The 27726-nt window shown below is 43.7% G+C and overlaps 1 protein-coding gene across 1 annotated transcript in view; it reads left to right on the top strand.

Moving 5' to 3' along the window:
* Positions 1-27726, top strand: part of tex10 (testis expressed 10) — a 109300-nt gene that overhangs the window by 16579 nt on the left and 64995 nt on the right. Inside the window, exons 5-9 of the mRNA XM_084336987.1 lie at positions 2585-2791; positions 3439-3691; positions 4961-5070; positions 9629-9876; positions 25742-25877. Of these exons, the coding sequence (XP_084193113.1) occupies positions 2585-2791; positions 3439-3691; positions 4961-5070; positions 9629-9876; positions 25742-25877 (954 nt within the window). The remainder of the gene's footprint in view (positions 1-2584; positions 2792-3438; positions 3692-4960; positions 5071-9628; positions 9877-25741; positions 25878-27726) is intronic.

Here is a 27726-nt window from a genome sequence, read left to right as displayed (position 1 = left end):
GTTATTTGCAACCGATCGAGGTCCAGTGTGTCAAGATGGAGTCCCGCTAACGATAGCGAGTGCCCGGACGAAATATGGGTGAGCACCACTTCATCCTCATCACTTCCTGTTTGGGCGATCCGCCGATCGGCCACCAGATGGCGCTCTTGAACCGTTGGAGAGTTGAGAGGGGCTCAACAGTACATATCATGTCTCCGGGGGAGAAATATGATTTCGATCACAGATTTTTGAAATATTGATATCAAAGATGCTGTCCAGCGTCTTCGGCAGAATGAGCATGGCGGGGAAAAACGCTGCCCAGCGTCTTCGGCTATTAAAGTGTTAATATTGATACAGTGTACAGGTATAAAGCAGGGTTAGAAATTAACATTTTTTCCAGGCCTTTTTTGCCCCCCTTAATTGATTTTCGGGGGCTTTCTTTTGTATTGCGGGGGCACAGAATTTTTATGATAAATTAACATAAAGATTATAAAACATTGTCGACACTTTTTTTACAGTCTTCGTCCCTATGTTTGATAACGTAATGTTAATGTCTCCATATATAGGGCTCTACGCTAACCTTTTTCCCAAGGAGCACATGTGCTCCTAAATACATTTTCTATAAATAAAATCTAAATAAAAATTTAGGAGCACACAAAGAAATTTAGGAGCACAGTGAAAATTGTTCAAGTAACAGAGTTTATTAACAAACTATTTATCACATGCATATTATACTGTGCGTGTGCACACTATGAATTGAAAATGGGGGACCCTGATGTAAACAAGACAAACGTCTTTCTCTGGTCTGCATCCCCTTAACAATTGTGTGTATTGAGCTGTACTGTATTGTACCCATTCTGCAATCTGTTAAATAAAGTTTTCAGTAATTCATTAATTCAAGGGCTAAACATCTGTGCAAATAGCACATACCACCAAAATCACAAATTGGCCCATGCCTACTAGACGCAAAGGATATCGGTTGTCAAGCTGCTTTTGTAGTGTTGTTATGATACCAACATTTTGACTTTGATACAGATAGGAAAGGCAATGGAATATATTATTAGATAACAAAACATTGAAAATTCTTTATACAATTATTTAATTCATTATAATTGAAATGCTAATAATTGTAACAATTATTCTGTTACAGCTACAACTGAGCTATAATTTATACTATAGCTACTGTCCATCAATGTCTTCCTTTTGAATGAAATAGGTTCAGGAGAGAGAGATGTAGAGCGGGAGAGGGAGAGAGAGCGAGACACACAGATAGACACAGATATTCTCAGCCCCCCTTTCCTCTTGAGTGTTCCCAGTGATGGCATACAATGTGCGTGTGCAAACAGGAACAGGACACACATCTGTGCGCACACACCACCAAAGTCACTGGCTGGCCCACAGTGTGCGTGTATGTGCGTGTGCTAACTTCGCTAACGTTATCTGCCTCGCCGGATTCCTCTTTCTCCTCGTCTCTTTTGCTCAAAATAAAAATGAATGGGCTTCATGGCTGGCTGAATTTTTTGCGTTGTCTGATATTTAATGTATAACTTGCCTATGCCGGTACCGTGACTTTCTTTTCCAGCGCGTACTGTGTTTTCATTTCCTTTCACTCGCATGAAACCAGCTGCGTCACCACAGGAAACTCTACTGTGATTGGACGTTTATGCGCCTTGTGTAATGTGGGACTTGTAGTTTCTGAACTATTAACAGCGGACTGTCATTCATTTCTATGCTACAGGCGTGACAGGCGCGTTCCTTTTCCCAGCGCCACGTATTTTATGCGCTCTCGGCGGCAGCGTTTTTGGGCGGAGCGCTCCCAGCGCCTAAAGTTGAAACTAGTTAAACTTTTGGAAAGGAGTGCGCTCATCAATGTAACTTTTTTCGACCGACCAATCAACATCGAGGAAGTGGCGGAGCTGCGGCAGTCGCGAGACTCAGGAAAACGTTCTGAGCTTTTTTCTTTTGCTTTTCAAAGCGGTCCGCCTTGAAAATAAACGTCCGTTATGGACACAAGCCCTAAAGCTATATATGTACCTTTTTTTTATCCACTTTTTCTCCTTATTTTTCTATTTTTTTCTCTCATCCCAATTTCGTATCGCCAATTCTCCCCTTCAATTCTCCCCTCCCCTGTCTTGAACGTTGCTAGACTATGCCTCCCACTGGTTGGCTGTAGTGAGGATAGAAGCCTTGCATCACGTGTCCCCTCCGGTACACGAGGAGGCAGCTTGTCGCATCTTTTCACCAGACAGTGCGGACTCTCAGTGGCGAGGAGTAACGCGTGGGAGGCTCACGCTGCCCCCGATACTTCCTGTCTCTGCTGTACAGGCGTCACCTGACCGACCTGTAGGAGTCGCTGTCCACAACGTCCAATCCCCACCCATTGACTTTCCACCCGCTACCTCTGCCAATTGAGATAGTATGACGACTGGCCCAAGCCGCAGCCAATGCTGACTCGGGGAGTCGAGACCGGAGTCTCTTGCATTGGTGACGAGCGCAATCTCCGCTACGCCACCCAGCTGCCTTGGCTATATATGTACTTGATGTTTGTTTGTTATGTTGCATATTTGAAATAAACTTCAATCAATCAATATCTCATGTGTTTCAGGTTGGGACGATTCCTCCAGGCGGTGGTGGAGGAGAGGCCAGTGGGGGACGGAGACGTCCAGACCAAAGGGGAGTTTGGTTCCGGCGGAGAGGGTGGGCTTACGCCTCTGGATCTCAACTGGGAGGAGCTTGCATACAGCAAGGCTGGAGTCAAGGTGTATGAGCACTCTGGGTCCAAGCCCACTCCCCACTCCACCTACAGACTCAGGTATGCCCTATGCCTAAATACTAACCCTTTTCACTATTATGTACCCTAATACTATGCTACTATTCTCATACCACTACCTATCTTGTTAATATGTCTATACTACTATGCACTCAAGCACAATGTTATTTAAGGAACAATGCCACTGACCCTCAGCTGCCAGAGATGTTCCCCACCATGTTGGAAACAAGTCGACAGACTTTCACATGTTATCCTTGTACCCCTTGTTTTTATACTTTTGTATAAATTGTATGTACTAAATAAAAATCAAATCAAATCACCTCGTGACATGTTCCATCCTACTGTATTGTTGTTTTTATTCTAATTAGTGTATATACTCGACCACATTGTGCACAACTGTACAGCCCTGGCCAATTTAATTCTATTGTGCTTCTATTTTAATTTAGTTTATATTCCATTTGATCTTATTCTACCATAATTGTCTTGTCTGTTAATGTCGCACCAAACGACTAAATGAAATTCCTTGTATGTGTAAAACTACTTGGCAATAAAGACTGATTCTGATGGTGTTCTGTAAATCACTTTGGATTAAAGTGTCTGCTAAATGACTGTATTGTAAATTGTACACCGCTTTTACTCATCCTTTTTCTCTTTCGACCTCCTTCCTTTTTTTTCTTTTTGTCGCGCAGGCCGGAGGTGGACCCTGGCGCCGGAATGGGTGAGGGTCTGGGCTCAGCCGAGGCCGTCCAGGGCTTCGCTGCCACCCTCGTGCCCCTGCTGCTGGAGGTGTGGGTGGAGGCCAGCACCAACGACAGCCCCTGGAACAGCAACGAGGGCGCCCACCTCCTCACCCCGGAAGCCATGTCGCTCATGTACCAGGTGCTGTCTATACTGCAACTGCTGAGGAAGCTGGCGCCACAGAAGGAGCACCAGGACTCCCTGGTGAGAGGAGACACATGCATGTGACACATACACATGCATACACACAGAATAAAACAAAATGGAATATATAAACTAAATTAAAATAAAAGTATAATATAATAATAATAAAAAAAAATAGGACACATTCACACACTGACGTCGAAGGCAACCATAGGGGTTAAGTGTCTTGCTCAAAGGCACTTTGACGTGCAGCAGAGAGAAGCTGCAATCAAACCGGAAACATTCTGATTATCAGACGACTGCTCTACCTCCTGAGGGTGGTCAAGGAGAAGCCGCCTATTCTCAGTCCTTGCCCCACAATGGTGGAACGAACTGCCCACCACAGTTAGGACAGCCGAAACCCGTCCAATCTTTTGCCGTCGACTGAAGGCGCACTTCTTCAACCATTACCTGAAATTAATTCTTTTTTTTTAACACCCAACAATAAAAACATAAATCCCCCCTCACCCCCACCAATAGTGAGGAAAGGGGGGGGGGGGGTGAGGGGGGGGTGAGCCCGTCTCTCTCTCCCTGTATGTCCAATGATTTGAAGTAGCGTTACACTATAAAAACTAACTGGATAGTTGATGATAATAAATATTTCACTTCATTAGCAAAAATATTGTAAAATCATTCATTCTGCTATAAGCTATTCCCCCTCTCTCTTGTGTGTGTGTGTGTACATTTACTATAGGCTAATTAGCTTTAACAATCCTGATTCCTGAGCCTATTTTATTCAAAAGGAAGATATTGATTTAAATATGTATATAGCCTATATATAGTAAATACATTTGAATCGTATCTCCTGTGCTGGCACAAGCACTACCACAGCATGGAGTGGAGAGATAACACACAATACATATAAATATAATAATTCATGGAAATATACTAAAAAGCTATTTATGGCCGGTAAAAATCTCATACATCTAAAGCTAAAAAGGATGAGGATACTCATTAAACATTTTGAAATATTAAATAGCAAATATAATCAATTGTTGATTTTTCTGGTAAATGAATGGTTTAGATGAATTGACTAATCGATACAAATAATCAACTCATTAATCGATAACTAAATAATCGTTAGTGACAGCCCTAATATAAAGACGGTATGTTAGTAGTCATACTGGCCAGCAGCATAACCAGTAAGAGTAGGATATGTACAGATATAGATATAGTAAAGGACTATACTAAAGGACTAAGTAGTAAGTACAGACTGCAGTGGATAGATGTATATGCGGTGAGAATAAATACGTTATTATTTACGATGCAAACCACACTGTTTTCGTGCAGGATGCATGGTTCCGTAAGGAGTACCTCGGAGACTTCAAGCAGCACTTCATGAAGAACTTCCCCTATGGCACTCAGGACACACCCAAACACAAGAGGCCGGAGCAGAAGAAGTGAGTTCACATTGTCAAGGGAGCAATCCTCCCTCCTTCCTTTCCCCTTCCTTCCTCCTTCCTTTCCTTTATATATATATGGCTGAATTTATACCTGCCTACTGCTTAGTCTACACACTGCTTCACACTGTAATCATACCTAACTACCTACCTCAAACTAGGGCTGGGCGATAAAACGATAACGATAACTATCGCGATAAATTATTTCCTCGAAATAAACATGAAACGTGGTCGCAAAGTTTCGATATATCGATTTTCCAAGCTTGGCTCCGTTCAGCCTCGGCTCAGCACACACTAACAACAACCAACCTTACGTGATGACGTGCTACGCACAACAGCTAACAACCAATCAGTGAAGGAGATGGCCGAGATCGACGGAGACCCGGAAGGAGACCCAGAGCGGTAGGACTCACTCAACAACAACGCTTGCTAGGCTAATTAGCTTGCACGGCGTTGTTTTATATATTTACGTGCCGAGTATGTGTGTGTGGTGAATTCTGAGGCCACGTTTATAGTAGTGGGGGTATACAGTGGTAGTCGTTTCAATATATTGTGGCGGAAGAGAGTATTTTAGTGTGATATTTAGCACATTGTCATGGAATACACCGCATAGAAGCAACAGGCTGGCTAGGTTAACTAGCTTGCACGGCACTGTTTTATATATTTACGTGCCGAGTATGTGTGTGTTTTGAATTCTGAGGCCACGTTTATAGTAGTGGGGGTATACAGTGGTAGTCGTTTCAATATATTGTGGCGGAAGAGAGTATTTTAGTGTGATATTTAGCACATTGTCATGGAATACACCGCGTAGAAGCAACAGGCTGGCTAGGTTAACTAGCTTGCACGGCACTGTTTTATATATTTACGTGCCGAGTATGTGTGTGTTTTGAATTCTGAGGCCACGTTTATAATAGTGTGGGAGTGGACGTCGTTTCAATATATTGTGGCGGAAGAGAGTATTTTAGTGTCATATTTATTGTCATGAGATACTCCGCTTGTCGGCTAACTGCTAACGTGCGAGGACTGATGACGACATCAACTCGACTTGAGACATTCGCAGCAGCATATTAGAAGTTAATTAAACTTGACAGACATTATATCGACGATAATTATCGATATCGAATTATATGAAAATAATTTTATAATTTTATCGCGATAACGTTTTTGGTCATATCGCCCAGCCCTACCTCAAACTATAGTCTACCCATGTAACTTTGTATGATAACATGCAATAATGCTGTATACAGTATATATATTTATTAAGGCTGTCAAAGTTAACGCGGCATTAACGCGTTATCGCCCGATTCTATTAACGCCACTATTTCTTTTAACTCACGATTAACTTTTAAGAAAAAAAAAGAAGAAAAATCTTTTAACTTAACATTTTTATTTTTTTTACTAGACTTCACTCGGGTGTATTATTGAGGCTCTCATTGATACTATGTTTGTTTCTGGTGTGTGTGTGTGTGTGATATATAGAGAGAAAGAGAGAGGGGGGTGAGAGAGATGAGGAAGGGGCAAGAGAGAAAGAGAGCTGGGAGAGTGTGTGTGTGAGAGAGAGAGAGAGAGAGAGAGAGGGGGGGTGTGTGATTACTCAGCCCTTGTGTGGGTGGATGTAACAAGGTCCTAACGTTTTCTTTCCCCTATTATTTCATGCATACTTTATTCATTGTTTTAAATTATTATTTTCTTAAGTTATTTTGTGCATCACTCTGTTTTGAATTAGCAAATTTGCAATGCATGAGGGTCATCCTTTTGTGTTAAATGGCTGCATAAAGCAAGCATTTGTTGACTCTCGTTGATAAGAGTATTAAAACTTGAAAAAGATCAGTTTAAGGTAGATACATTTTTTGAATGCAATTAATTTGCGATTAATCGCGAGTTAACTATGGACAATCATGCGATTAAATATTTTAATCGATTGACAGCACTAATATTTATATACATATATACATCTGTCTGAATATACCTGCATATAATCCCTTCTATATACATTTATACACCTGCATAACTATAACTCTGTATGATAGCATTAATGCTGGATACAGTGTATATATATTTATTGTATCTATTTTCACATCTGTCCCTTCTATATACCTATTTATACACCTGCATACCCATATAACTCTGTAAGATAGCATGCACAATAATGCTGTATACACCGTATATATATATATATCTGTCTGAATATACCTGCATATAATCCCTTCTATATACATATTTATACACCTGCATATACCCATATAACTCTATATGATGGCATGTACAATAATGCTGTATATATACCATATACATATATTTGTTTACCATATACGTATATATATTATAGTCCCCATGTTGGTGTGTACAATGGTAAATGGTGCATTTATATAGCGGCTTTTATCCAAATTGCTTTACAATTCGTTCCTCACATTTAAAGGCCAACCTTCACGTTGTATTTTTGTTCAATAAACAATGTGGACTAGGCCAACGGTGACTTTCATGAAGAATGGAAAAAAAAGTATTGAAATTGACCCAGTTTTAGCGTTTTTATCAAACATTTTGTCTGCCCAACACAATCACCACGCACGTGGATATTTTAATCAATGGTTCATAACGTGCGTGTGTAATCGAAATAATCTCGTCACAACAGGTGCAGGGCACCAGGGGGCTCACCAGTGGGCGCTGAGAGTCACACACAGCTAGTGGCAGGCACTGCAGGCAGAGAGCCTTGCTACCATAGATATATGCTTGCTACTACTAGCCGAATGAAAATGTATCTGTTTCACCTAACACTATTGCTCCGTGATTATAGCCATCAATCTCTAAAGCTAACCACTATTTGTAAAAGTCACAACCACGTTACCATATTTGTAATAATGTAAATCATTGTGTCGTTGTACACATATTGTGTTTATAACGTTAGTAGCTAACATAGCTTAGCTTGGTAGCTATTGTGCTAACAACATATCCCGACATCCGGCTCGCTGGCCGGCATGAACGGCCGACCCAAAATGGTTCTCCCCTCTCTGTACACCCCGTCCCCACGGGTGCCCTGCCGGGGGGCCCATAGACGCGACGGCGGCGGCAGCCGTAGGGTGCTCGAGCCCGTAAAGGCTAGTGGTACACGATAGCTATGAGCTAACTAGCGCTGCGGGCTCGGGCGCCCTGCGGCCGCCGCTGTTGTCGCGTCCACAAGCTCCTCCGCGGGACACCCGCGGGGACGGGGGCACACAAAGAGGAGAGAACCACCCGCAGGGACGGCGGGCTATAGGCTAACGTCAGTGTAGTGGTCCCGACTGTAGCAGGGACGGCGGAGCTATAGGCTATAACTGTGATGCACCGAGTGGGCCACCATTGATCTAGTACTATGACCCGGACGGACATAAGGCATACGTTTCCTGAAGTGACGTCACGGCCGTGCTAGAGTCTGATAAGCTTTTAGATTCGGCTCATTAATATGCACCTGTTGTGACGTCGGCGTTTGATAAGCTTTTTTGATTCGCGCGTGCATGTTATTCGTGCGTGGACCTTTTTAACTCTTTCAGAGTGGCATTTCCGGTGTCAAATGGAAAAAAATAAATAATGAAATTATATACCAATGATGTAAACTACCCATAATTGATCAGTAGGGTTTAACCTGGAGGTTGGGCTTTAACCATTCACTCACACATTAACACACCGACAGTGGAGGCAACCATGCAAGGTGCCAACCTGCTCATGGTAGCAGTTGGGGGTTAAAAGTGTCTTGACTTCAACGCGCTGCCCACGAGGAGCAGGAATCTAACCGGGAACCTCCGGATTACCAGACGACTGCTCTACCTCCCGAGCAATGTCTGTATATTCAGATTCAGATAGCTTTATTGTTGCATCTTTGTCATAGTCCCATACAAAAAAGAGCAAGATTCTTGGGTCTTACCCCCTCGACCTACAGCATGTCAATAAAATACACAATAGAACAATACAATACACAAAAACACAATAAAAACCAGCATAATAATGATGTATGAAAAAGGTGACAGTGCTGAGAGTGGTTAATATAAAAAGTGCAACAGTAGAATAAAATCAAGAGGTTTATTTGTCACATGCATACAGTGAAATGCGGGTGGTCACGCCTGCATCGATTGTGCAAAATACAATAATAAAAATAGGCATAGAAAAAAAAGAAAATGGGTAAGACAAGATATGCATGATAAAAAAAGACATGCTAAGTTCCTGAGAAACTGGTTCCTATGTACACTACTATACAATTTACAATTCTAACTCTTAATGTATCTATACTATACAATACCTCCTTCCTTTAAAGTGACTTCCATTATTTAAAGTGACATAATAAAATCAAGTACTTAAAATACTAAATACATAAATATATATATAATACAATCTGAATGACTAAATAGTGTTCATGAGTCTGATGGCCTGATGAAAGTACGAGTCCTTGAGCCTGCTGGACCTGGCTCTGAGGCTGCTGTAACGCCTCCCGGAAGGCAGCAGTTGGAACAGGCTGTTGTTGGGATGGCTGGGAAACGAGTGCCTAACCCCGCCAGCGGGCAGCTCACTGTGACCGTTGTGTCTCCAGGTCCAAGCTGACCCCAGCCGTCCTGGGGCAGGCGGTGGAGCCCCTGGCCCTGAACATCACCCTGTGCCAGGTGATGGTGTCCCTCAGCCAGAGGCAGGGCCCCGGGCAGGAGTCTGACGCTGACTGGCTGGTCCCCCTCAGGTCCTTCGTCAGGGACACCTTGGCCAAAGGAACCAAGCTCAGCTACAGGCAGCTGCACATGCTGCTGGACACGGTGTGGAGGATGGTGCTGACGCAGAGGAGCAAGAGTAAGTGTGTGTGTGTGTGTGTCGGTGTTCGCACAAGGTTCTTGAAGTGCTTAACACTTTGGGTGCCGGGAAACGCTTTACAGCGTCATTCCCGGCCATGCTCAAGTTGCCGAAGGACGCTTTACAGCGTCTTTAATATCAATATTTCAAAAATCTGTGATCGGATTCATATTTCCCCTCCGCTGGCCTGAGATCCACCAGGAGGACCCACTGAGCTCTCTGGCGGTTCAGGAGCGCCATCTGGTGGCCGATCGGCGCAATCGCCAAACAGGAAGTGCTGTGGAGGTTGTGCTGGTCGGCCATATTACTTCCGGGCACTCTGTTTGGCTGCCGGCACTCTGGCTCGTCACAATATATAGCGATCCATTGCCAATAACTCGATAAACAACATGATTTGGACGTATATAGTATTATACAAGCTGGAAATGGTTCATCAGGATAAACATCCCATAATCGAAAACGGTCTACACCACGCTGATCGTCCAACGGCGCGAGGAAGATCCGGTAAGATTCAGCGTTATTTTTGAACGTGTTCCATATAAACTGTTATGATGAACATATGACCCACACTAGATGAATGATATAACGCTGCCCACGGAATTATAAACGATCCCCCGCCCATCCGGTCATCATCAGATCATACGTAGATCATTCTAGAAGTACGTCCAATTGAAATTTTTTATATCGCCCCGATTGCCATCAAACTGTATTTCATCATCAATATAATGCATTTGGGGCTATAGATCACATTCTGGAGAAAGCTGCAGAAAGAGATGAAAACATACTTATACATTAGACCATACTTTACTATGAATATGTGAATGAAAAAGTTTAACGTTGCTACACAATGAACAATACATATAGGACTTTGAATGGGCCCTAATAATGGCAATGTAGCAATATAATTTAAAAGTTATAGCCATGCAAAGAAGGGGTACTTCTCCATAGACAAATAGAGCTGGCAATCTATGGTATATCATGAATTTAACCCATGGCACCCAAAGTGTTGTTAAAGTGCTTGATTTTTTACCAAAAGAAGTAGGGATGCTCGATATTGGCTTTTTTACCGATACCGATATACCGATATTGTCCAACTCTTAATTTCCGATACCGATATCAACCGATACCGATAGATGCAGGGTTCCCCCCCCCCCCCCCAAAAAACGGAATAATTTCAGGTAATTAACATTACATATCTCTTGTCGTGGAATTAACACAACATTATGCATACTTTTGACAATAAATAAAATCAGAATTAGTTCTTACTTGCTTGCCTGGGTAAATAAAGGAACCCTTAGGAGTCAACGGGGCTTATTGCTCCTGTGGGCGGAGAACAAAATAATTAGAATGTCTTCTAAATGCTCTAAATGTACATATTTTCAGAAATCGATAAAAATGACAATTTCGAGTGCTTTGAGATGTACTATATATGTCTCCTTACTTGCTAAACATAATACGACTTGTAAATACGTTTAATTCTTGCTAGATGGTATGCTTGTAATTATTTCCGTTTGCCAGAGAACTACAGCGCGTCACGAAACGCACATACACGCACGCGCGCACACACACAAGAGAAGCGTGTGCGCTGTGAATAGGTGTTAGACCCCCGCGCAGAGGTGAGAGGTATCAGAGACTCGCTACCCCCCATCCAAATTCTAAACAACAGATCGGCATCGGCTTTTCATAATATGTATGAATTATCTCTTGCAATAATATCCACGGGACACTGAGCTGCTTCGCAGAATAATGTGGTATGTGTGTGCGTGCGCTGAGACGCAGCGTCGAGACGAAACTTGTGTCGAGTCTGCTTCTATATGCAACAGAAACTCCGCAGCATCCTCGACAGTCCTGTATACCCACGTCGCGCTAAAACATTAACTACTGTATGGCAGAGTGCGTGTGTGTATATGAGTTATGAATTATCTCTTGCAGTTCATTCAAGCGGACAGTGGAGTGGACTACGTGAACTACAGTATCAGCCACTGGCTGCTGTGTGACGAGTTTGGTGTTTTGGTCACCCGCGCTGTCTAGACACGGTGCTTTAGTTGACAGCGCATCGATGCGCTTTGTGAAGGAAAGATGACGTCGTCTCTCTCTCTCTCTCTCTCTCTCTCTCTCTCTCTCGCTCTCACTCTCGCTCTCGCTCTCGCTCTCTCTATCTCTCTCTCATTCAAATGGGCTTTATTGACATGGGAAACATACGTTTACATTGTCAAAGCCAAACAAAACAATTTGATCTTGGTGACACTTTCTGGAAATGCGCAAGACAGCACTATACACTATTTGCACAGCCATTTCAAATCTACAGTTACACATTGCTGTATTTAGTGAGGTAAATGAGTACAAGACATGTTTCACAGACACACACACACACACAGAAACACACAAACGAACGATCAAATTAAAAACTGGATATAAATCTGCCACACCTGCTGTCAGTGAGTTTACTAAGTCAAGGATGTCTTACTTTCACACACACACACACACACACACACACACACACACACACACACACACACACACACACACACACACACACACACACACACACACACATTTACACATTTACACATTTACATTTACATCTAGTCATTTAGCTGACGCTTTCATCCAAAGCGACTTACAAGTTCTGTACGACAAGTCATCAGGAAGGGCACAACTCTATCAGCTGAGTAACTAACTAACTAACTAAAGTGTTGAGTGCTACAGTGTAGGTTAGTATATTAGGACAAGTGCATGACAGTAAGGTTAGTTAGGGTTGGATTTGAATGTGTGTTGTTTGGCTTAGGTTGAATCCAGCCTCATCAATGAAAATAAATTCATGCGGCTGTGCAGCAAGTTCCTGACGCCAAGCTGTGAACAGGCTTGGCGTCCACCCCAGAAGGTCTTCTAGTCATTCTAGAGAAATACAACCACAAATTGTTATTGGTTTGCTTCTTTTTTTGATATGGTACAGTACTGTAAATTCTCTCTCTCTCTCTCTCTCTCTCTCTCTCTCTCTCTCTCTCTCTCTCTCTCTCTCTCGCTCGGGCTTTATTGAGGAAGGGCACACCTCTATCAGCTGAGTAACAATGTTCATCAAAGTGTTGAGTGCTACAGTGTAGGTTAGTATATTAGGACAAGTGCATACCTACATGTATGACCTATATCTATCTACTACTTTTGGATATGAGCATTTTTTCAATACCCAACTATGTAGTGGCCGCTTGTCGCTAGGCTTGGCCTCCTGCTGGGTCCATTCACTGGAATAACAAAGGAATGACTGGGCCTTTGCTCCAGGTGTGAAATGGTTCTAGTGACAATGATCACATTGAATTCTGGGAGTGTAGTTCTCTCATCAGATAGCTGAATGAACTTGGATCAAGTTCAAGTCCTATCCTGAAAAGTAGGTAGGATTTTACCAGAATGTTTGATAGGACATTGATTGAAAACTATCGTCTCAAATATGACAATTGATGGCTTATTTTGAAGGTATGAATCTGTAATTTTACATTATGTAACAAAAAAAAAGAGAATATTCTGAGAAGGTGGAGCTAGAAACTTTAGACCTCAGGGTTAAACAAATGTAAAAAAAAATATTTTTTTTTCTTTTTTTGAAAACCGATACCGATAATAATGGACCCTCAGCACAGCGTGTATACCCTGTTTTACAGTATACGCGTGGGATCAATAAAAGGATTGATTTTTGGAATGGTCGATCAGGAATTGGAATAATCCATTTGGATACCATCTGATCTCGGGTAAGGAATCTATTTTACCAGTCTTAGGATAATCAGACCTGTTTTCACAGAGATATAAGCTTTCCCCCTATATGTGATATGGCTGTTTTGACTGTGCGAGTGATCAGGAAATAAGATAATCGATTTACAGCTTGCGGCACCAGCGTGCATACGTACACATATACTATCAATAATCTAGCGTTTATTTGAAAACGATTCATAAATAGGCAGAACAATGACAACGTTCTAGAATATTACAGTACATCAGCGTTTATCAGGGATTCTTTTTTTTTCTTCTTAAACGAGGGCTTTTCAAAATGCTATAAAACGGAAATGAACCGATAAAAAAACAATCCGCTTCGACAATGTTGACTGGAAATGGGTCATGGATAATGCGACGGGCAAATTAGACACATAATTTAAAACATAGATTAGGCGATATTAACGTTAACATTGAAGTGGTTGCTGGGCATTCAAGGGGGTAAAAAGGAAAACACGGCCGGCTCTGAAAGTGTTAAACAGCTCATTTTTTAACAAGGTGCTTAAAAAGTCCTTGAAATTCAAATCAACCATTCGCATTGAAAGTTTTGTTCATCCATGATAAAATTGTTCGGAATCAAGACATTTAATTGTTCTTATTTAAAGTGTAACTAATTGTCGCAAATTTGATTTAAGCCATACATATTGGACCAGATTTTCTTTCTATTAAAAACTGCATTTAAAAGTGAATTGTATCCTTTTGAATGCCCTTTTAAAATTAAAAATAGTGCTTAGGAAAGTATTTGTAAGTGTGTATATGTCTGTGTGCAATGCGAGGGACTCTGTCGAGGGGGTGGGTGCTGATTGGTGGGCAGTAAGGTTTGGTGCCGTTCACATTTGAACTGATATCAGTACCAGTTCCTGGAATTCGGTATCGGTATTCTCTGTAATAAAGAAATATATACCGTAATTCCTCTAATAGTAACCCCAGCTTGTATTTGTTTCGACTGTAGCCGGTACCAGGCTTGTATTAGGAGGAGGCATGTATAAGAGAGGCCTATATTTCTAATTTTCAAACGGATCATAATGAATAAATCAACATTTTGTGTCAGTTTGAACCCAGTAAAATGTACTGGGTTCATTTATTGAAACCAAGTACTGTATGAAATAGTAAACAGTGCAATTACAGGTGGTCACTGGTCATTTCAACGTTTTCAAAGTGAAATCAAGTAACTTTACCTTAGCAGCTCCGGGTACAGTAGGTAGCAACGTTAGCTCTCATAACGTTAGCCAGTTAGCAGCTCCGGGTGCTGTGGGCAGCAACGTTAGCTCTCATAACGTTAGCCAGTTAGCAGCTACGGGTACTGTAGGTAGCAACGTTAGCTCTCATAACGTTAGCCAGATAGCAGCTCCGGGTACTGTAGGTAGCAACGTTAGCTCTCATAACGCTAGCCAGTTAGCAGCTCCGGGTACTGTAGGTAGCAATGTTAGCTCTCATAACGTTAGCCAGTTAGCAGCTCCGGGTACTGTAGGTAGCAACGTTAGCTCTCATAACGTTAGCCAGTTAGCAGCTCCGGGTACTGTAGGTAGCAACGTTAGCTCTCAGAACGTTAGCCAGTTAGCAGCTCCGGGTACTGTAGGTAGCAACGTTAGCTCTCATAACGTTAGCCAGTTAGCAGCTCCGGGTACTGTAGGTAGCAACGTTAGCTCTCATAACGTTAGCCAGTTAGCAGCTCCAGGTGCTGTGGGTAGCAACATTAGCTCTCATAGCGTTAGCAGCTCCGGGTGCTGTGGGTAGCAACGTTGGCTCTCATAGCGTTAGCCAGTTAGCAGCTCCGGGTGCTGTGGGTGGCAACGTGCTCTTTTACCGTCAGCTGCTTTCAGCTCTGTTGTTGTTGTGTTACGTGCTGCGCGCGACCCGTGTTTCATACGGAAGTAAGGAGAGGTTCGATCGCGCGTATATTAGTAACCCGGTTTGTTTTAGGAGGCCGGCTTATAATTGCTTAGCTCAACAGCACACCCGGATATTAATAGAGACCCGGATTTTAATAGAATACAGGTTACTATTAGAGGAATTACGGTTTATAATTCAGTTGTAAAAAATAAGTCCAAACATGAACAAAATTTCAACATTATTTATTTAGAACATTTTGTTATTCATTGTTGTAACACACCACACAATATAAATCGCTCAATCGATCATGTAAATGTTTAAATATTAACATTATCTGGCCATCCTCAGTAAATATTATCAAACTCCTCTGACCTCGACTGGTCTTTCCAAAAACCCAAGAGACGGGACAGTAATATATATATTTGTGGAAAAGGCTCCCTCTTGTTTAGTATATTACACTCGTATACTAAAGGTACTTTTTTTAATATATATATATATATATATATATATATTAGGGCTGTCCCCGACTAAGGATTTGGATGGTCGACTCTTTCAGTGCCTCTGTGCCTGTTTTCGTAGGCAGTTAGCTTATGGTATGCGTGCCATTAGCGTTAGCCACGCTTCTAGGCCTCTTTTCTTTTGGAAAGAATGATAAAAAAAATCCGTTGGTAAAAGTATTGACGCGGCCAGGCCAGTGTTTCTAGTTGCAGCAGCGCAATAGTTAGATAACCTAGGTGGGGAACAACCAGGAGATCACTGCAACTCACACAAGTTGGAGACCTATCTCTCTCTCTCTCTCTCTCTTGCTCTCACACACACACAAAGGGAGCCGCATGTGATTGGTGGAGGCAGGACCCTTTTTTTTTTTTTGTGTATCTCTCTTTCTCAGATTTTTTTCTCTGTTTTCTCCCCGTCCCAATTTAGTCGTTGTGCCAATTCCCCCCCCTCCCCTACCTGGTTGTTGTGCGCATGTTCTCCTACTGGTCGGTACAAGGGAACCCTGAAGTATCCGCACGCTTCCTCCGACACGTGCGGCGACAGCCAGTGGCTCTCTTCTCACCTGGTAGCGAGGGCTCTCATTGGTGAAGTGTAATGCGTGGGAGGTCACGCTGCCTTCCTCAAGTCCTGCCTCCGCTGAGCAAGCGCCCAGACCTGACCTGTAGGCGTCGCTGTCCACAACACCAGTTTCCCACCCACGGCTTCCCTCCCCCTAACCCAGCCAAACGAGTTAGTATAGCGATCATCATCAGCCCAAGCCAAGGCAATGCTGACTCCGGGAGTCGAGACCGCAGCCTCTTGCATTGGTGACGAGTGCAATCTCCGCTACGCCACCTGACCGCCTAGGAGGCGGCGGGACCCTTACAAAAAACTGTTGTTGTTAATCATTGACACATGCTAGCCTGTAATAATCCCCCCCAGAAAAATCTACTTTGCATTTGATATATTGCAAATATATGCCATCACACACACTGGCATTTAAAGGGTTAGAATTATAAAATGAATATGTGGTGTTATGATCAGGGCTGAAGTTGAATAAAATATTGTATTTTTTTTTTTAAATCTGACATCAGTGTTGTTGCTAATCATACATATGCTAGCCTGTTTTTTAACAATACAACACTGGCATTTAAAGGGTACAAATACAAAAATTCCTGCACCAGAATGCAGGAAATTAAGTCTTTGTAACAAAAAAAATCATGGTGGGGGATAAAAAGTGGCCTGACTGGGGCTATATTTTGCACTATATTTCCTGACCTGAATAATTTCCCCAGTCCGGCCCTGGTTAAAAGCCTCCAATGCTTATTAGGGCGCGTTCACACCTACCCTGTTTGGTCCACTTTAAGTGGACCATGGTCCCTTTAGATCAATAGTCCGTTTCGTTTGTACAGGTGTGAACACAAACCGAACTATTTTGAGGACCAAACAACCGAACCATGGTCCTCTTGAAAAGTTGGGACTCGGTTCGTTTCAAAGTGGACCATGGTGCGTTTGCTGTTGGTGTGAACGCGATCGAACTTTATATAGTACCTAATCTAGAGCAAATGAGTGACAGACGCCTAGTGACAGCTTGCGCGCGACCCAACTCAAATGAATAACAGGCGCGCGGACATTCTCTCTCTTCCCCTCTCTCTCTTCCCCTCTCTCTCACTCTCTACTCGCTCTCTCTACTCTCGTCGACTTGCGCCGTGCTCGCGCTGTCGGCAACTGTTTACGTTTGTGAGTGCTATAGTCCAATAGATGAACGACTTGGCGACAGTATGTCCTTTGTTTACAAATGAGATCCGCACCAAAAAGAGTAGTGTGAACGCAGACCAAAATCAAACGATGTATAATTTTCACATTTGGTCCACCAGAAAGTCCGAACTATCCGCGGATAGTCCGGACTATCCACAGACTTTCAGGTGTGGACACGCCCTTAGTATATGTGTACGTGTGCACGCTGGTGCCGCGCGCTGAAAATCGATTATCTCAGTTCCTGATCGCTTTTACAGTCAAACAGCCATATCACATTATAGGGGGAAAGCTTATATCTCTGTGAAAAAAGGTCTGATTATCCTAATACTGGTAAAATAGATTCCTTACCTGAGATCAGATGGTATCCAAATGGATTATTCCAATTCCTGATCGCCATTCCGAAAATCAATCCTTTTATTGATCCACCGCGTATACTGTAAAACAGATAATCCCTGCTGCTCTGAGGGTCCAGAATGAAGCTGATCGACTCCGGTCACATGCGTGAGAAGTAAAATGTGGAGTCCGGGTTTTTTTTTCTCATGCCTTTTCAATCCAAAAGGGTGAATTACCATCTTGGAGACGATAGGGGGCGCTTTTTTCACATTTCGCAGGCCCTTCCCCCCCAATAGCACGCCGCCTGGCTCACTGACCCTGGCATACTCAGGCAGTCAGCATGGCTGTAACTCGAAGCACTCAAGAGGCTACACCTTCAGCGGGAGCAGGCAGCGCACCGGGGAGACGACCTCTAGTTCAAGTTCAAGTTTCTTTAATAGTTGTCATACAGAAGTACAGAATACTTTTATACAAAATGCTTCTTACTGTTACGCTCCAGAGACTGTGCTAGACAAGATACGTATCAAATAACATAGTATAGCATGTAAATTAGAAGTAGAAAATGAGGTCACAGTGTTCAGTATAGACATATGTACAATGTTCGATGCAGAATAGACGTAACTGAGTTACCATATAATATACAATACTATGCAGTGTACTAATATACAATACTATATAGTGCAAAGCAGAAATGGGATGAGGTACAATTTAGGTACAATTTACAGTAAGGTGTACGAGTTGTAGTGCAATCCTTTATCAATAAATATAAAGTGTGGGGAGTGGGTGCTACAGTGTGTTTGTTTAAAGTGAGTGTGTGCTATAAGTGTGGGGAGTGGGTGCTACAGTGTGTTTGTTTAAAGTGAGTGTGTGCGTGTGGATGTGTGTGCTATGTGCGTTTGATGGTTGTTGTGTAGTGTTCATTGTTCGTTGAGCAGCCTGATGGCCTGGGGATAGAAGCTTCTTCTGAGTCTTTCTGTGCTCGCCTTGAGACTCCGGTATCGCTTGCCTGACCGCAGCAGTTCAAAGAGGCAGTTGTTCGGGTGGCTGGAGTCCTTAATGATTCTCTTAGCCTTGCCCCTGCACCGCTTGTTGTAAATGTTCTGGAGGGTGGGGAGCCCCCCTCCAATTGTGCGTTCGGCTGAACGTGTCACTCTTTGTAGTCTGCTTCGGTCTTGTGCAGTGCTATTCCCAAACCAGGAGGTGATGTTGCCAGTCAGGATGCTCTCTATTGTACATGAGTAGAAGTTCTTAAGGATCTTCTGACTGACTTGGAACTTCCTTAGGCGCCTGAGGAAGTAGAGGCGTTGTCGTGCCTTCTTCACAACACTGTCAATGTGTGTGGTCCATGTCAAGTCCTCGGATATGTAGGCTCCGAGGTACTTAAAGCTGTTCACTCTCTCAACCGGTGCCCCGTCGATGCTGAGGGGGCTGTAGTCCTTGACCCCCGACCTCCTGAAGTCCACAATCATCTCCTTTGTTTTGCTGACGTTCAGGGAGAGGCTGTTTTCCTGGCACCATCCCGCCAGGACCTTGACCTCTTCCAGGTAGGCCCTCTCGTCGTTTGCAGAGATCAGGCCCACCACCACTGTGTCGTCAGCAAATTTGATGATTGTGTTGCTACTCCGCTGAGCCACACAGTCGTGTGTGTACAGGGAGTAGAGGAGGGGACTCAGAACACAGCCCTGGGGGGCCCCTATGTTGAGGGTGATGGATGAGGAGGTGCAGTTGCCTGCTCTCACCACCTGGGGTCTGCCCGTCAGGAAGGCCAAGACCCAGAAAAGGTCGATCCCTCAATCCAGGCAACAGGAACTCGACCTGAGCCTGGAGCACTGCGGACTAGACAGGCGCCAAAGGGGTCAACTGAAAACAGCACCCCGGCGGAAGGGGCGTATGCTGGCATTGTTGTGCACCATGTCACAGCCTCCACAAAACCCCCCGACTCTCTAGAGGGGCCGAGGCAGAGAAGGCTGACACGATTGGCAGACGTCATGAAACGGGCGGGGGCACACTCAATCGGTTAACCCGGGAGTTGACTCCGCTCCAACACACCAGGGAACCAACCACCCTCTTGGTTAAACATGAGGTGGTTGTTCCTATAACCCCTCAGGAAAAAACTCAAACACACCTGCGGGTATACACTGGCTATACCGCAGTACAAGTGTTTCAGTTTTCAAAAAGGGGTTATCCCAGGCCTACGGGTCGACGAAAACAACTTCGGACCGGGCCCGGCGGACCGGGACGTACACGGGGATGCCAGAGGAGTTCCATAAGAACCACCTCAACAGCCCCCTCTCAGCCATGCATAAGCAGGAGAAGAGAGGGGCGAAAAGAATGGAGAAGGACCAGGCCCCCTTAGCGCAGCTCAAGGTACAACCAGCGTTTCCGTTAGCCGGTAATTACCGGTATTTGACCGGCAAAATCTGTCCTCGCTGGCAGGGCACCTGGTGTAGGGTCGACTAACATCCTCTGTCAAAGATGACGTCGTAGTCAGTGTTAAGGCTTGTTATTCTCACCGTAACGTTCAACAGTGTAGCATTAAGCTAACAACCAACTCCCAACAAGCTAACGTTCCTAGCCTAGTGAACGCAACGAGCTAGCGCCGCAGCTAACAGCTAACTGGCTAATAGGTAGGCCACACAACTAGCACGCAAGCTAAGCAGCTATCACCTGAACTGTACATAAGAACATAATAAGCCACACTTCAGACAGGCCGCCGTCTGAGTCCCTCCTCATCCTAAGAGAGAAGAGAAAAAGAAATGTCAACACAGTTTTCAAACAGTGATTTAACAGACATACAGCGGAGTCGGCACAATTCCCTTATGGGCTGCAGCCGACTTGAGCATGGAGCTTCCGATAACGAAGATCCAGACCCACTTTTCCTCGTGTTTAGGGTTTAATCTTTCATTCATTTGAAAGATGGGGCCTACACGGGACAGAGAAGAATCCGCTCGTCCAGAGACCCCGGGTTTAAACCAGATCTCGGTCGCGGCCCACTAGCTTGACTATCATGGGCTTCAAACCAGGACCCTCCGTCCGTCGCCTAAGAGGCCGAACAAAGGACCCCAGTCTGGGGCCGGCCTTCGTAAAATTGTGCAGCTAACCCCCATAGCATTAGCACACAACCGGCACTCTCATAGCAAAATATCACTCACCCCAGAGGCAGCCAGTTTCTCACAAACAGCCGACGCCTCCTGCACAGTCCAGCTGTAGAACCGGAGGTTCAATACCTATCCAGCCGCAGCTTTGGAGGACTGCAGGTGGGGATTAGACCAGCGACACGAGCCCCTAATACGAAAAAGCCGGTGGAGGTCAGAATGATCATCATCTTCCAGACACCCCGTCAGAAGGGGGGCTATGTGAGACTGTTGTTCATTGACTACAGCTCAGCGTTCAACACCATAGTCCCCACCAGACTGGTGGACAAGCTGATCGAGCTAGGTCTGAGCTCCGCCCTGAGCGCCTGGGTACTGGACTTTCTGAGCGAAAGACCCCAGGCGGTCAGGGTGGGGGGTCAGACCTCCAACACCATCACCCTGAGCATCGGGTCCCCCCAGGGCTGTGTTCTGAGCCCCCTGCTGTACTCACTCTACACACACGATTGTGTGGCCAAGTTCAGCTCCAACTCCATAGTGAAGTTCGCAGACGACACGGTGGTGGTGGGGCTGATCTCGGACAACGACGAGAAGGCCTACCGGGAGGAGGTTGAGGTACTGGAACGCTGGTGCCAGGACAACAGCCTGCTCCTGAACATTGGTAAAACCAAGGAGCTGATCGTGGATTATAGGAGAGGACAGCAGGAGACGCACACACCACTGATGATTAACGGGGCTACTGTGGACAGGGTGAGCAGCTTTAAGTACCTGGGGGTCCACATCTCAGAGGACCTGACATGGTCAACACACATAGACACAGTAGTAAAGAAGGCGAAACAGCGCCTCTACCACCTGAGACAGTTAAGGAAGTTCAGAGTATCGGGGAAGATACTCCAGTCCTTCTACTCAGGAGCTGTAGAAAGCATCCTGACCGGAAACATCACTGCCTGGTATGGAAACAGCACGGCACAGGACAAGAAGGCCCTACAGAGAGTGGTGCGCTCAGCCGAGCACACCACGGGTATTGCACCACCCCCCCTGCAGGTTCTATACAACAAGAGGTGCAAATCCAGAGCCTGCAGGATAATGAAAGACCCTCACCACCCCAATAACAGCCTGTTTCAGCTGCTGAGGTCAGGCAGACGCCTGCGAACCCCAGCTACTAGGACAGAGCGGCTTAGGCTCAGCTTCTTCCCCCAGGCCATCAGAGCCATGAACAATGAACATTGAGTGCTCAGAACATTGAACTATCCACACACAAGCACACATGAACACACACACGACACGCACGCTGTGCACGCTCACACACGAGCAGCCACTTAACACTTTAACATGAGCGGGCACACACTCATGTCGCACACACGCACACTTATGGCCAAAGGAAAGGACACTTTAAATTAGAATAACAGGAACAGTGTATTGCACTACCAAAGCTAACTAGCATGTCCCATATGCTCTGTAAATAACTATGTACAGATACCGAGATGTCACTCCATGTTACCTGTTACCTGTTTACTGCACAATGTTGTTTTTTCATTTTTTGATTCTATTATATGTTGTACCACTGTATTGCACATCGTTGCGGGCAAGACCACCCGCATTTCATTGTATACCTGTATGCCGTGACAATTAAAACTCTTGACTTGACTCTTGACTGACTTGACGGTGACAAAGACATTATCGCCTTTTTTTTTCGAAAATAGTGAGAGAAAACAAAGATAACGTCAACGTATCTCCTTCTGTTCTCCTTTCTTCACTTCTTTGTGGTGAAAATTGAAGAAGGTGATGATGGTTTGGCCACACCCCTGCTTATGTAGGTAGCGGATGGGGGTGTGGCCAGACAGATGATGGTATATAAAGGTACATTGTGATACAGTGCAAGTACTGACGTGAAGAGTATTGCCACTATGACGCTGAGCAGAGCTATGTGAAATATAACAAGACCAGAGGTATGGGAGGAGTGTATGATGGCAGTTATTAGAGAGGACAAGGATGGTAGGCAGGCTTTAACTAGGTGGGTGGGAAGGGGCTCTAACTGACATGTAGAGGATTTAGCTTTACGGATGAGGTCTGATATGTCTATCAGATGGGAGTAGAAAGCTAGAGACAACGAGAGCATCTGTAGACCTATTGACTTTAAAAAAAAAAGCACTGTTATATGGCTTAATTCACCACAACATGTATCTCAATGTAAGGTTATTTCCCCAGAGACCCATGCTCTAGAGTCTAGACCAGTGATTCCCATCCCAATTTTTTTTTTTTTTTTTCAGAGAAATATTTAATTGGCATATTTTTATCATCAGAAGCATGAATAGTCTCTCCACTACAATAAAAAATAAAGATAAATAAATAAACATCTAGACATGATTTTTGAACGTTAACAGTGTGACAAACGAAAAGGAGATGACGGCAGCTAATCTGCAAAAAAAGTTAGGACCTACAGCAATCGCGAAAATTACATCACCATGGGCTTCACTGAGGGACCAGACAAACGACCTGAGTGTGTGATTTGTGGAGAAAAGTTGGCAAACTCGAGCCTGAAGCCCAGCAAGCTGAAGAGACATCAGGCGTCTAAGCACCCAGAAACCGTTGGGAAGGATCCAGACTTTTTTCGGAGGAAAGAACAGTCTCTCAAGGCGAACAAGCCTGTTGATGTTAGAGTAGCGTGGAGCAGGGGTGGCAGTGATTTACAGAAGGCTACCGAAGCCTCCTTTCAGTGTTCGCTTTTAATTGCAAAAGCAAAGAAACCGCACAATATTGGCGTGCAGCTCATCAAACCAGCCTGCATCAAAATGGTTTAGAAACTGTGCGGCCCACAGGTGGCGGATAAACTAAAATCAGTACCACTCTCGAACAATGTAGTGAAAGACCAAATTGATAAGATGTCAAGTGATTGCGAGCAGCAGCTGTCAGAAAAGCTTAGAAAGGGTCCATTTGCCATACAACTTGATGAAACTACAACTGTCGCAGACGAGGCTGTGCTCATCGTTTATGTGCAGTATATCGAAAATGAGGATCTGAAGCAGGACATTCTCATGTCAGTCAACCTTCCTCGAGGTGAGGATATTTTTACTGCAGTGGATTCTTACTTCATTCAACATAAATGCAAACCGTTCACCATTAGGGCCTGATTTGAGAGGATGAATACAGGATTTGAATATTGGCCAACATTTTGAAATACATATGGTGCAAGATAAGATTTGTTGATTGAAGGCACAAGTCAAAGAAGCATAGTGGGTCTAATTATGATGCATATGCCTGTGTATAAGCAGTTTATTAAAATGACAAAAAAAAGTATTAAAATGACAAAAAAAAGTATTTTATGGTATTTTATTAGGAGGGGGGTCCAGGAATTTCATCAGATGTTTGGGGGTCCCTGGGGGAAAAAAGGTTGGGAACCCCTGCTCTAGACAGTACCGTTTTCAATAGGCTATTTTGGACAAACGGTAACATTTTCAATAGGCTATTTTGTCAAACAGTAACATTTTAACCCTTTATCTGCCAGAGATTATTCTGATCTTAATCCACTCTCTGCCACCACTGTAGTCTATGGAGATGTTCCCCTTCTTTGCAGGGCTATAACTTTTTAAATTGTATTGCTAAATTGACATTACTATGGCCCATTCAACATCAAGTATCTATCGTTTATGATGTAGCAACGTTCTACTTTTTCATTCATACTAAAATATGGTCTAAAGTATAAATATGTTTTTATCGTTTTCTGCAGCATTCCATAGAACGTGAGATATAGCCATAAATACATGTATTAGATCATCAAATGTAGTTTGATACCGATTGACGTCAGATTAAAAATGTCAATTGTACAAGGTCCTAAACGTCATGCCTCATCTGCTGGTGACCGGAGGGGGGGGAGGGGGGGGTTTATAAGTCCGTGGCCGACGTTGAATCATTTATGTAGTATGGGTGATATGTTGATCGGAGCAGTTTGTATGTATAATAATAATCAAACACGCTGAAACTCACCGCAGCTTCCTCGTAGCGTTGGGCGATCAGCGTGGAGCAGAAAGTTCGCTATTATGGGATGTCGATCTTGTTGGTCCAGTTCCAGGTTGTATAATACTATATACGTCCAAATCATGTTGTTTATCGAGTTATTGGCAACGGATCGATATCCAGTGTGTCCAGATGGGTGAGCACCACTTCCGGCCGCTCACTTCCGGTTTTGGCGATACGCCGATCGGCCACCAGATGGCGGTCTTGAACCGTTGGAGAGTTTAGAGGAGATCTACAGGAGATCTCAAGTCTCCGTGGGTGAAATATGATTGCCATGACAGATTTTTTAAATATTGATCTCAAAGACGCTGTACGACGTCATTGGCAGATTACGCATGGCGAGGAATGACGTCTAAAGTCGTCCTTGGCGATTAAAGGGTTAATAGGCTGTTACAAAAAAAATAAAAAAATTCCGATTACTACTACTGTCGACACATTATCACATCCCTAGTGTCCAGTGATTGTACTGGGCACCTCAGATGTGTGTGTATGGAGTGGGGTGTTATCAGTGGGGGTTAGAGAAATGTAGCTGTAATCGTAAATTATTTGAAATAATTTCTCATGTACGTGTGTGTGTGTGTGCGTGCGTGCGTGCGCAGCGGTGACAGAGGACCTGTTGGCTGCAGTCTATGTGTACTACCAACAGAAGAACCTGGTGCTGCAGACCAGATCCCTGCTGCTGGCCTTCTACAGCCGACTGTACCTGCAGGAGCAGGGCCACACCCACATCGCCAGGTAAGCTCATACTCTTACATAACATGTTATCTATAGCACCTTTAACACTTTGTATGCCACGCCGGGTTTTCCTTTTTACCCCCTTGATGCCACCATCCACTCCCAATGTTAACGTTAATATCGCCTAATCTATGTTTTAAATTATGGCTACGTGTCTAATCTGCCCGTCGCTTATCAAAGACTCATTTTCCAGTCAACATTGGCAAGGCAGATTGTATTTTTATCGCTTCATTTCCGTTTGATAGCATTTTGAAAATCACCCGTTTTCCGGGGAAAAACAACCCATGCCTATGATAATCGCCTTTTACTGGAATATTCCAGAACGTTGTCATTTGTCGGCCTATTTATGAATCGTTTTCAAATAAACGCTAGATGATCGATAGTATATGTGTGCGCATGCACGTTCGTGCCACGCGCTGATAATAGCTGCTCTCATTTCCTGATAGCTTTTACAGTCAAAACAGCTATATCACATATCACATAAACGCTTATCTCTGTGAAAACGAGTCTGATTATCCTAACACTGATAACATAGATTCCTTACTTGAGGTCAGATGGTATCCAAATGGTTTATTCCAATTTCCGATCGCCATTCGAAAAAAATCGATAAATGTATTGATCCATTGTGTGTACAGTATAACCCATATTCGCCGTGGCTCAGAGGCTCCAGAATGAACTCTGGTAGACCCCGGCTGCATCAGTGAGAAGTAAAATGTGGAGTCAGAAATCCGTTCTCCCATTCACTTTCATTGAGTCCATTCCAAAAGGATGATTTACCATCTGGGAGACAATAGGGGGTGCTTTTTTCACATCTGATCGCCGGCGGTCCCTGGATCTCCAACGGTAGGCTCGCGTGATGCAATATGATTTCAGATCGCAAAAATAAAATAAAAAACACCCGAGAATAGCCGTGACGTGGCATTCAACGGTCGGGTCGTAAACCCGAATAAAGCCGTGAGTGGCGCTCAAAGTGTTAAGATAACAAAACTAATGTTTATCATATTGGACCACAGAGTAATGAGAGGTGTGATGCAGTATCAAAATTAAACACATTTTCTACTAATATTCTCACATATTATATTCCTGAATTTCCCCCAAAGGTATCGATAAAGGATTAGCTTATCTAATTTTATTTCAGAAATAATTGTGAGAATTCAAACTTGACATTCGCTTTTTCTCGTGAACAATAAAACAACAACAACAAACAAAATACGATAAGATACCATCTATATATATAGTGGAGGATAAAATATATAAAACTATAATTACTCAGCCCTACTGTTCCTACTAGTCTTCTGATGTGGAATCATTCACGGACGGAAGCGGACAACAGAATCTTTGATTAAGAATATAGGGTACTTACAGAATGACATGTTGCAACATGGAGAGACCCAGGTTACATCAATGACCCTATAGCCTAGATCTCTGTAGAATGGTGAGCTAACAAAGTATTTATACAGGAGAGTAGACAAAACAAGTGGATATTACATACATAGATGTACACTATGAATTAGAGATATGATGTACAGAGATATCTGGAATCATAGATATGATGCAGTGTTTCCCTTATATTTATTCAGCAACGGCACAGTGCCGCAAGTAAGCGCCAACTGCATTGAGGGAGAGAGAAAGAGACTCTTCACTACGACTGTTGTGAAGGATCAGATTAAACCGAATATATATATTTATTTATGGATATATATTTAATAGTATTTGTATATCGTTTGATATCCCTTGTATATTCCTTGTACATATACACTGAATATCCCTTTAGTCTACTAACAGCCCATAATAGTTTCATTCTCTCATTGGACAAGAACTTGGCGCCAGCAGCCAAGCCCCTTGGTTC

Source organism: Notolepis coatsorum (genome assembly GCF_963971535.1).
Source record: "Notolepis coatsorum genome assembly, chromosome: 19".
In the NCBI taxonomy this organism is placed as follows: domain Eukaryota; kingdom Metazoa; phylum Chordata; class Actinopteri; order Aulopiformes; family Paralepididae; genus Notolepis; species Notolepis coatsorum.
This window is presented reverse-complemented; position numbering and strand designations above follow the sequence as displayed.